A 12,740-nucleotide genomic window follows, 5' to 3' on the forward strand; every position below is an offset into this window, starting at 1 on the left:
CAATAACTAAATTATAGCACTAGCTATAGATGTATCAAGAAATGATTCTATGACTAAAGCATGGTTATATATATATATATGTGTGTGTGTGTGTGTGTGTCTGTGTGTGTGTGTGTGTCTGTGTGTGTGTGTGTGTGTGTGTGTGTGTGTGTGTACAGGGTGTAGCTCACACATGGGTTTGGATCCTGTTAGGCTGAGTTGTGGTTCCCACATGTCTGTCACAGCTCAGGGAGGCAGAAGGGAGGGAATTTGACTGAGTACACTCCATGTGGCACTGAGCGATCACTGGGCTTTGTGAAGCCTCTGGGTGTGGATAGGTCTCAGCCTGGATTCTCACATTGGAAGAGCTCCTGAGTAGGGGGTCTCTGAACTGAAGTAGCTGACAGGGAGACTGGTTGTCTTTGTCCTTGGGCTCCCAGATTTTGCTGGGAGCCGCAGAAGAACTGAGACGGAGAGGGCAAATGGGATGGACTGGCATGCAGCGGGAGGGGTGAGAGGGAGAGCTCTGGTGGCACCCCGTGGAGTAGAGCCTCTTGATTATGTCACTTATTGGGCTGAGTTGGCTAGCTTGGTTACTGATACTTGCTTGACTGGATCAAGGCTGGCTGGGTTAGCTTGCCTGAGTTCGCAGGCTTCTGTGGCAGGAATGTAGAGAAGTCTTCTAGTGGTAGATTAAGCAGCAGCTCAGTAGTCAAAGGCCTTCTCCACGGACCCCAGAGACATGAGGAAGTCCATGGTTTTAAAAGGTATATTGTCATAGCGGAAAGTGGATCTAGCTGTACCTCTCCTCTACCCCCCCAACCTCAAGGCAGATCTGAGTTAAATAGGGAGGGAGGAGAGTCTTGGAAGGAATACCTAATTGGCTACACCCTTTGGCCTTTAGGTATTCATTAACATGTAGGAGGCTGAGGCCTGTAGTCATATCCTCTACCTGTGCTAGGTGACACAAAACTCTCTTTGGGAGTGGCTATTGGGGCATTGCCCTAAGTGACTGAAAGGCACTGATCAATGGAGGTCTTTGGCCACATGTCAAAAGACTGGAGTCTGAGAGTGTGGCACTAAATGTATGCTGTCCCTTGTTGGAATACCTGTTGGGTCTCCACCCATCTCTAGCTAGTATTTCACCAGAAACCAAGCTATCCTTTCACAGTCCCACGTGTGTGTGTGTGTGTGTGTGTGTGTGTGTTTGTGTGCCTCTATACATATATATGAGTATGTATACATTTATATATGTATCTATATAAAATATATATACAGTATGTGTTCATGCTGTATATATATAAAACAACAGAAGGTTTTGATGAGAAATAAATAAGAAATTTATATTACTTTGGAAAAATAGATATAACTAAAGATAATTGTACTAATTAAAAGAATCTCAAAATCACAGATATTAAATGAGACTCTCATTAGCAGCTCTTATATGTTTCATAGTTATAAACAACTACTTATGCAAATTCACAATATTGCATGAGTGAAATTCTCTAGTAGAATAAAGAGAAAATAGGAGGGACAGGAGGTTCCAGTAGAAATATGCACAGTGAACAAAAATAGTATAAGAAATATGTATATATATCAATTTATTTCTGTATTTCATAAGGATTTTTATTCTTGGAAATTATCAATCACATATGAAATACGCTATGATCTACAACCACTCTCAGGACATTCACCACTATCTACCACTTCTAGGTTCCTGTGGTTCCCCTTGGGACCTTTCAGAAGACTATTTCTAAAAGTTCTATATCTTCTGTTTTATTGCCTAATAACACAGTAAGTTTAATAAGTGCTACCTATGTACATTGATAGGATTATCACTAGTAAAGAGTGAATCTACAGAAATCTTCCCCAAAAGAGTCAATATATTTTATTAGTCATCAAATGCCAAAAGACCTTCAGCTTGGTATGGGCCCTCAAGTGTTCCTTCCTATAAATGTTCTAACAGTTTTTAAAATATGTCATACTATTTTGTGATGAAGAGAATGTAATATGCACCAAAGTGAGTATATTAACCTCAGAGGACGACTTACATAATTCAATTCCAAGAGATTTACCTGATATTGCTAAAATTGCCAGTAGACATCTTTACCTGCTCAGTCATTTAGAGTTCTCTCATGTGGTTATTTTCACTGGATTGATTTGTGACTCTTATGCTTAGATTTGTGTACCTATAGCTACTGAGAGTTCATATATGCAATATAAACAAATAACTCTCGGGAAATAGAATTTGATATCCTTTGACCCTATTTTCTGTATCTGATGTCAGTTTTATAATGGTCCTTGATTTTTGTGTGAGAGGTTGGTTTCATTATTAGTCTGTGGTTTGAGTACTCTGTCACTCATTCTCAGCACTCTGATCACACATGAATGTCTGCCTCAGTCTTTATACTCAGCACATATTAGCCTCTGTGATCAAGGTTTATACAATGTACTGCATATAACATAAATATTTATAAGACAGTTTGACACCATGATCCTTAGCAATACAACTAGGATCTATATCATCTCTAAAGATGGACTTTGACCACATTTACCAGGGATGAAGAATTTCCTATGAAAATTCACCAAAAATGATAAATAAAACTAGGTTGTGTCCCAGTAATAACCCTCCCAAACAAGTACTCAAATGACTCTATACCTATTATAGACACACTTGCACACCCACGTTTATTCACAACATGTTATTCAGGGTCTATTCACAGCATATAGAGGAATAAATCATCCCAAGTTTCAAAAAAAGCATAAATAAAACATGACAAAGTGGAATATATAGAATATTGAATACTACTCAGTGGTAAAATATGAATTATATAATCTAAAAGTGTCTGCATGGAACTGCCAAAAATATACTGAATAGATCACCCATGTCCATAAAACAAGTGATTCATGTTCTCACTCATATGTGTTCCAGGATTTGAATATTTTGTTTAGTATATTGAACTGTAGAAGCAGACATACTAGAATTGGAACAATAGAGTATGATGAATTTACAATCATGATATAGGAAAATAGAGGAAAAAAAGAATGAGAAAGGGTTTTAAGATTGAGAAGATGATAAGAGCCAGAGATGTTGGATGACTCCAATGAATGAGTGTCTTCCAGATACAATAGGACTGATGCACTTATGAACTCAGAGAGGGTGGCTGCAGGCACAGTGCCTGAACCAAGTGTACCCACATAATATCCAAATTGGGAGATTGAAATGGACATAGTCAACAACTACTAACCAAGAAGTTAGCCAGCTGCCACTCACATTCAAAGGAAAAATTAGTTTTCACCAGTGGAGTTCATAGGGGATGGTAAACATAATTAATTATAGAAGATATGCTAAGCAGTTGGTAGCCAACATGAAAATAAAATCAATGGTATTTTTCCAGACATTTTTTCTCATATCACCTTCTTCAAATCTGTTTGCCTCATGTTTTGCCTATATATCATTGTTACAGAGTAGTTGTGGTCTTACTGGTTTCTCTCTCTCTCTCTCTCTCTCTCTCTCTCTCTCTCTCTTTCTCTGTGTGTGTGTGTGTATGTGTGTATGTGTGTGTGTATACGTGCATGTGTGCGTGCATGAGAGAGTTATCTTTAGAAAATTATGTTTAATTTTTGTTTGCTTTTAATCCCTTTTTAATTTTCTTACATTTTTGTTTTTTCAGAAAGAAAGAAAAGGTGTGTAGTTGAGTTAGTTGTTAGGGAGGAAGAATCTGCAATAGGTTGAGGATGAGGAAATGACTTATTAGAATAAATTGTATGAATTTTTCCAACATTATATAAAGCAAATATGAACAAGTAAACATACACTGTGAAGTGTTTAACAAAGAATCTTTTGGGGGTTTGAGCATAGAGATATCACATGTCAATTACATCAGGGCAGATCAGTTATTCCAGTTAAGAAAGGAAACCACAAAGGACACCTAGTACCCTCTAAACCCTCCTCTACTCTCTATGTCGATTTCTGGCCTTATTCCTCCCCCTGCTGGTCATGAGCTCCCATGCATTTAGGGTTATCATGACTTACACTGAAGGTGTACAGTCTGGTTTTAGTAGATAGGTATGTCACCCAGTTGAGGGTGGGACCACCCACCCATCTCAAAATTTTTAACCCAGAGTTGTTCCTGTCAAAAGGAAAGACAGAGACAAAAAATGGAACAGAGACTGAAGGAAAGGTCATCCAGAGACAGCTCCACCTCAGGATCCATCCCATCTGCAGACACCAAACCCCAACACTATTGCTGATGCCAAGAATTGTTTGCAGACAGGAACCTGATATCGCTGTCCTCTAAGAGGATCTTCCAGATCCTGACTGATACAGATGCAGACACTCAAGGCTAATGATCAGATAGAGCCCAGAAACACCAATGGAAGAGCTAAGGTTAGAACAGAAGGAGCTAAAGGGGATTGTAATACCATAGGAAAAACAATATGTACTAACCAAATCACTCAGAGCTCACAGGGACTAAACCACCAACCAAAGAGTATACATGGAGGGATCCATAGCTCCAGTTACACATGTATAGCCTTACCCAGCATCAGTGGGAGGCAGGCCATTGGTCCTGTGGAACTTGATGCCCCAGAGTAGGGGGATGCAAGAACAATGAAGCAGGAGTGGGTGAGTGGGTAGAAGGGCACCTTCATATAGACAAAGATGACAGGGGAGGGGGGATGGGATGGACAGGGTTGGGGAGAAGAATCTTGGAAGGGAGATAATATTTGAAGTGCAAATGAATAAAATGATTAATTAAAAAAGAAAGAAAGAAAAAAGTAATTACTTATCCCTATAACTACAGTATTCACGAGTTCAGTCGAAGGGAGAAATGGCTCTAGTGTACCTAGGGATAATGATTTTTGCATTGTTGAGTTTAAGTTGTGCCAATATTACTATAATATCCTTTTCAAAGCCAGGTTCCTCTTTGGTTCATTTGGATCCAGTTCCTAATTCTAAAAAGGTAGTGACAGGAGACAACAGGCTCTTTTCTGTGTTCTTCAGGCAACATCTGTGGCAGAGCACCTGTGTTCTAATGATAAATTGCTGACCCTACATTGTATAGTAGACAAAGTAAAAAGACTTATGCAATAATTGTACACAGTAGTGAGATGGTTGTAATAAATATCTAAAATATTGAATGAGTCAGGACCTGGTTGACTCTTAGAAGTTGAATGAATTTAGAATTTAGTGCTGAAATGCACTTGCATTAACAAGAAAGGATAATTAGAAAAAAACTCTGCTGAAAAAAATGAAAATGACAAACCAGGTAAAATATCTAAATCTGAAAGATCTGCAATTAGAAATACACAAGAACTGTAGAATTCTCAGAAACTGAGCCACCAACAAAAGAGCATATATGGACTAGAAGGAAACTCATGGCACATATGTAGCAGAGGACTGCCTAGTCTAGACTTATAAAACACTTTCTATATAGTCATACCTTAAACCTCATTGTACAACTGAAATTGGAATGACTATGGAAATTATTGTTGCCTGTAGCCCCTTTTCCTAATTCCATTGTGTTTAAGTATACCTACAATAAACTACATTTTATCATAGACTCCCTGAAATCTGATACAAGTTGGCAAAGTCAATGTGCACCAAGTTCTCAGTCTCATCTGTTCTCATGGTTTACCTCCACATATCGACATATAGACACAAGAGTTCACAAATATTCTATAGGACAAAGATGGGCACTGGGAATACAAACAACTGTGAGAGTTGATAATATATAAGAATACTTCTCTAAGTGCCTGGGGCCATCTCAGCGGTGGGTACTTCTTTCATGTTGGTTCTTCTTGAGGCCCTGGAGGAGGAAGAGCATTCGTGGAGGTTAAGACTTTGTGTTACAAGATATTTATGACACACTCATGATGTGGTTGCAAGACTGTGATACAGTGAAACTAATAGAAGAGAAGGTGGGGAAGACCCTCGAATACCTAGGCACAGGGGAAAAGTTTCTGAACAGAACACCAATGGCTTATGCTCTAAGAGCAAGAATTGGCAAATGGGACCTCATGAAATTGCAAAGTTTCTGTAAGATAAAGGACACTGTCAATAGGACAAAATGGCAACCAACAGATTGGAAAAAGATCTTTACCAATCCTACATCAAATAGAGGGCTAATATCCAATATATACAAAGAACTCAAGAAATTAGACTCCAGACAACCAAATAACCGTATTTAAAAGTAGGGTACAGAGCTTAACAAAGAATGCTCAACTGAGGAAACTCCAATGACTGAGAAGCACCTAAAGAAATGTTCAACACCCTTAGTCATCAGGGAAAAGCAAATCAAAACAACACTGAGATTCTAGCTCACACCATTCAGAATGGCTAAGTTCAAAAACTTAGGTGATAAGAAATTCTGGCAAGAATGTGGAGAATGAGGAACTCTCTTCCATTGTTGGTTGGATTGCAAGCTGGTGCAACCACTCTGGAAATCAGTCTGGAGGTTCCTCAGAAAATTGGACATAGCATTACCTGAGGATCCAGTGATACCACTCCTGGGCATATACCCAGAAGATAATCCAACATATAACAAGGACATATGCTCCACTATGTTCATAGCAGACTTATTTATAATAGACAGGAGCTGGAAAGAACCCAGATGTCCTTCAACAGAGGAATAGATACAGAAAATGTGGTAGATTTACACAATGGAGTATTACTCAGCTATTAAAAACAATGAATTCAAGAAATTCTTAGGTAAATGAATGGAACTAGAAAATATCCTCCTGAGTGAGGTAACCCAATCACAAAAGAACACACATGGTATTCACTCACTGATAATTGGATATTAGCCCAGAAGCTTGAAATACCCAAGAGTCAACTCACAGACCACATGAAGCTCATGAAAAAGAAGACCAAGTGTGTGGGCTTCGGTCATTCTTAGAAGCAGTAACAAAATACTCAAGGGAGCAAATATGGAGACAGAGTGTGTGACAGAAACTAAAGTAGGGGCAGGCTGGTGACCATACCACCTGGGTATCCATCCCATGTGCAGTCACCAAAGTTAGACACTGATGTGGATACCAGAAAGTGCATGCTGACAGGAGACCCATATAGCTGTCTCTTTAGATGTCTGAAAGAGTCTGACATATTCAGAGGCAGATGCTCATAGCTAACCATTGAACTGATCAAGGGGTTCCCAATGGAGGAGTTAGAGTGAAGACTGTAGGAGTTGAAAGGGTTTGCATCCCCATGGGGAAAGCAACAATACCAACCAGAGCTCCCAGAGTCTAAACCACCAGCCTGGGAGTACATAGGGTAGGGCCACAGCTCAAGTGGTATATGTAAGGGAAGATGGCCCTGTTGACCATAGGCAGGAGAGGAGATCCTTGGTCCCACGACAGCTGGATGTCAAATGTGGGGTAATTAGAAGATGGGGCGGTGGGAGTGGTGGGTAGGTGGGAGCACATCATCATAGAAGCAGGAAGAGAGGGGATAGGATAGGGGGTTCCTGGGCATGAGGAGGGGAGAAATGGGGTAAAGGTATCATATATGACATGTAAATAAAATATCCAATAATAAAGAAAAAACTTTTATTATGTACAGGAAAAGAATGATTTAAAAAAAGAATGAAATGCAGACCAGACAATACAAAATGTTCAGCTTCTCCTCTTCATTACCTGAACTGAGGACTTCACATGAACTGGAGATCCCCTTGGAACCAAGTTACCAACATTTGCCCAGAAGAGGTGCATAGGCTCAGCCCTGTGAATGGAACATCAAGAACTGTGCTCACAAATCAAAATCAGATTTTCCAGCCAAAGAAACCCTTCCATCAGTGGTAGAATTTACAGATACATTTACATATGCTGTTGATGGTAACAGTAATAAGAGACTGACACTGCATGTTTGAAACTTTATAGCGTTCTTTATATGAATATACAATTGATGTTTCAATAAAGTTCATAGGTTATGAATAAAATATGTATGTGTATTATTAATTAACAAAGAATACTTACTTGTAATGGTAATTTTAATATAAATGTGTGCTCCAGACAGGCTATAAAAGTATGCACTCATACCACCAACTTTGAGCATATTGTCACCAGCACTCGCTGTCGTTTTAGATCTAGTTTTAATCTTAGCCATTCTGATATCTTTAAGAAGAAATCTCAGACTCATTTTGATTTGAATTTCATTGTTGAGTAAGGATCTTGAACATTGCTTTAAGTGCTTCTCTGCCATTAGTGAATTCTTCGTTAAAAATTCTGTTTAGATCTCAAAACCATTTTACATTGGATTATTTGTTTTGTTGACATTTAGCTTGATGTATGTTTGAGTATGTAACTTGTATATCATCCTTAAGTCAAATGAGGAGTTGGGGAGAATCTTTTACCATGCTCTAAGCTACTGTTTTGTCCGATAGATGGTGTACTTTGCCTTACAGAACATTATTAATTTCATTAAGTTCAATTTATTGATTGTGGTTTTTAGTATCTGTCCTATTGGTATTCTCTTAGAGATTTTATCTACTATTCCCCTGAATTCTAAGATCTTCCCCATATTCTTTCCTTTAGGCTCAAGATATCCGGATTCATGTTGAAGTCTGTGATCCAGATGGTCTTGAGTATTGTTCATTGGAACACACGTGAATCTATTTGCATTGTTCTACATATAAACATTTGGTTAGACCAGCATGGTTTCTTGATGCTTTTGTTCTTTTATTGTGCAATTCTTTATCAAAAACTCAGTGTTCTTAAATATGTGTATTTGTGTCAGGATTTTTATTTGATTATGTTTATTTATATTTCTTGATTTATTCTATTACATTGATGTTTTTAGTACTATAGCTCTGTAGGACACTTTCAAATAAGGGATGCTGATAACTCCAGATGTTCCTTTCTTACACAGGACAGTTTTAGCTGTCCAGCATTTTAAAGATTTTCTATATGAGGTTGAGTATTATCATGTCAGTTTCTGTAAAGAACTGTATTGAAATTTTGATGTGTGTTACATTGACTGTGGCGATTGCTTTTGGGAGGGTGTTCATTTTTACTATGTTTACCCTAACAAACCAGGAGCATGGCAGATATTTCTATATTTTGATATCTTCTTAATTTTTTGTTCAAAGACTTGAATTTTGTGTCATACAGTTCTTTCACTTGCTTGTCTAGAGTTAAAAGAAAGTTCTAATTTTCTGATAGATGGGTTTTTTCGACAATAAGGTAGCCTGTCTTCATGATGAATGAGAGGACATTCAAATTTTGTCATTAATGTCTCTGTAGGATTTCCAGGAGAACAACATAAATTTTATTAACTAACACAAGTAATCTACCTCAGATTTTATGTCTCTACAAACAAAGGATAACTAACCTAGGAGATGGTTTTTAATTTTCTAGGGGGTAAGTAAGAAAAATGAATACTTCATAGAGTGAAGAAACACAGCTCTCTGCACTGTCCCTCAGATTATGCACAACTACTTTATTTTGATGTTTTTCTTTCACTGATGCATGGCAACAAATATTTATCAATATTATGGGTGATCTTCACATAAAGATTCTAGAGGGTATAAGAGCTTTTATTCACAGAGAAGCACTAAGAGAAGCCAAAATTTTAGTCACACAGGGATGTCTCCTAAAGGAAGGAGATAAAATCAAACAGCTGCACACCATTCAGGAAGCTGAGAGTGGAGGTTCTTAATAACCTCTTGATCCTTTTGCTATCTGTAGGGACAGAACTCACTCTAATTACCCAGAATGATTATCTCAACTCTTCCATGATTAGACTCTTAGCCATCCTTAGGGAAGGTGTCACAGATATTTAAGGCCTCCTGATCTGTATGTTGTTGGTCAGAGAGCACACAAGGCTCTAAACTTTAGCAAAAGAACCCACCACCATTGTTACAACTTCATAAAATACGGTCTATACAGAAACCTTAAGCTTTGTTGTTCAATGGTATTGGAATGATATGGAACTGATTGATGCCTGGAGACCCTTTTCCAACTTCAATTGTGTTGAAATATACTTATAATAAACTGCCTGGCTTAGACTCCTCATTGTCTGATTCAGGTTGACAAAGTCATTTTTGTACTATGTTCACATTCTCATTTCTTCCCATGCTTCATTTACCACAAAGACACCTGCAGGGACATCATCAAGAAATAAAGGATATTCTAGTAGAAACTGTTCTGTGCACTTAGAGATAAATATTGGAAACGTTCATGTCTAAAAATTCAGAGAGAGAAAGAGAGAGAGAGAGAGAGAGAGAGAGGCTAAAACCCATCTATTTTACTAATGTATTTCACTACAAGTTAGAATTATGTATTTTACATATGCTTTACCCTTATATCTTTTCAGACCTAGGGTATGATATACTTTGAACAATTTGAAAGAAAATGAGACCTAAAAAATGGGCACTTGTGCCCATGGGATATTTATACAACAAGCATGTTATGAGAACAATTTTTTATTAATTTTTTAAAGTTTTTTCTATATTAAACTAAAATACATTTCCTCCTTCAATATATTCTGAAGATTGACTTCTGCTCCTTAACACCTCCCCAATTTTCTCACAGCTTGATTGTGTTTCTTTATCTAATTAGAAAAAAAACAGAACCTATACATAATGAAAAAGGAAAACAAAGTGAAATGAAGGAAAAGCAAACAAACGGGAATATGACAATACAAACAGAAGGAAAGTCACCAGAAACAAAGAACAAGAAACACATGCGGATGCAGAGACACATGTAGAAAATACTCTATAGAACAAAGAAGGGCAAGAGGTACTCATTGGACTATGAGAATTAATGCTGTGTCAGTATACGTCCATGTTCTATAAAGGCTAGTGAGTGTAGGGATGATTACTGAGACGGGGAAGGAAGTAACTATTGGATCAAACACTTATGTATAACCTGACAACCTACCTCAGTTAAGAGGTACATACCTTCTGTTAGTAAATGAAATTCATGAAAAGTGATTTAATAATATTTCCACCAACCTACAGGAATTATATTTTCATTACTTTTGATTCTCATATAAACATTTTTCACATCTTATGAGACCAGAACTTCTGTTGGAACACAGCCAGATTTAACAACACATCTGAGATCACTTATTGCTTAAGAGAGTGAAGGAGTTTTTGCACAGATGTTGGTGATTTGTTATTTATAGGTCAAATTCATATTATACTTTATTCCCCACATTTTCAAAAGTTCTGGTCTCTCAGGATCCAGTGATATTTTTATTATGCATCATCACACTGTTCTATTTTATTGTTTTGTTGAGTAAGAAATATGTCAATGGATATGGTCACTGGTGAAGAGATTGACAACTTATGGTGAACTGTAGATTTATCCTAAACCAGCATCACTTTATTCATAGATACTCTTTTACAAAGTTGACAAAGGAACAATAGGTCTGTGAGGAGGAGGCAATTAGTGGACATTCAAAATTACGATTTCTGAGCAAGTCTAAAGGTTAGTCTTTCTGTTACCTCAGGCTCAGGGCAGCTTTCTGCTCCTCAAGGGTTTTTGACACACTCAGGATGTGGTTATAACACTGTGACTGTCTTGCACAGTAATAGACCGCAGAGTCCTCAGATGTCAGGCTGCTGAGCTGCATGTAGGCTGTGTTGGAGGATTTGTCTGCAGTCAAGGTGGCCTTTCCTTTGAATTTATTATTGTAGTAAATATTACTACTTCCAGGATAAATCCATCCAATCCACTCCAGTCCCTGTTCAGGACTCTGCTTCACCCAGTGCATATAGTAGCTGGTGAAGTCATAGCCAGAAGCCTTGCAGGATATCTTCCCTGAAGTCCCAGGCTTCACTAGCTCAGCTCCAGACTGCTGCAGCAGAACCTGGGAGTGGACACCTGTGGAAAGAAAGGCAGAGTGGATTTTATTGTCACCTTACATCCTGTCTCCACCTCAGATTTGGAACTGGTGAACACCTTACCTGCAGTTACTGACAGGAGAAAGAGAAACACCCAACTCCAGCCCATGGTTAGACTTAGAGTGTTCAGGAAGAGGACACTGATCATATTTTGTTTTCAGGACATCCCTGTATTTACTGTCATAGACTCAGGTAATTTGCATATTCATGAGTAGCCAATTTTTTATATAAGGACCTAGTCCAGCTAGCTAAGAATTGGAGGGGAAGGACTGAAAAGGCACAAAGGTCAGGCAGCAGGATGCTCAGGTCCAAGTCTTAATTCTCTCTGAGAAAATGCATTCCATATACTATTCCCTGAGCTCTGAGCAGATGCTGTGGATGTAATTTCAGGGACTAAGCTCTCAAAGGATTTTTGTCCTGAGTCTTTTGCTCCTCTTTGACACAATGTCATCAGATTGTCCTATGATCAGATTGTTGTTATGATGATGATTAAAACGATGGAAAATTCCAAAAATTTTTGAAAATTTTCTATTTACTTTCAGATATATGAACTTAATGTTTGCCTTTTCAATATCTTCTATACTTCAAAACTCACTACAATGACTAAAAGTAATGTCTTGTCTAGATATACATAGAGTCATCACTAATAAATAATGAGTCTCCTGAAATATTCCCCTCAAAAAGTGAACATATTTTGCCCATCACTCATCAAATGTTAAAGTCTTTCTGCTTGAAGTTGGCATTCAAGGGCTCCTCCACATCCATGTTGTAATGTTTTTTAATATGTCATATTACTTTTTGGTGAGAAAAGGGTACATATGCAGAAAAGTTCATATATTAATCTCAGAGGATGACTTACATAATTCAGTTCCAACAGACTGACCTAATATTGCTAAACTTACCAGCAGACAGACA

General features: G+C 37.9%; 1 gene segment (V, D, J or C); it reads right to left on the reverse strand.

Moving 5' to 3' along the window:
* Positions 1–7,614: 7,614 nt before the first annotated feature.
* LOC114635879 lies at positions 7,615–11,953 on the reverse strand (the record flags this gene model as incomplete). The annotated part of the segment is given in 3 exon segments: positions 7,615–7,699; positions 11,427–11,805; positions 11,889–11,953. Coding segments are annotated over 3 exon segments (510 nt in total), but the record flags the coding sequence as incomplete, so codon positions are not given.
* Between the last annotated feature and the right edge of the window lie 787 nt (positions 11,954–12,740).

Source organism: Grammomys surdaster, unplaced genomic scaffold (genome assembly GCF_004785775.1).
Source record: "Grammomys surdaster isolate TR1022 unplaced genomic scaffold, NIH_TR_1.0 119144, whole genome shotgun sequence".
In the NCBI taxonomy this organism is placed as follows: domain Eukaryota; kingdom Metazoa; phylum Chordata; class Mammalia; order Rodentia; family Muridae; genus Grammomys; species Grammomys surdaster.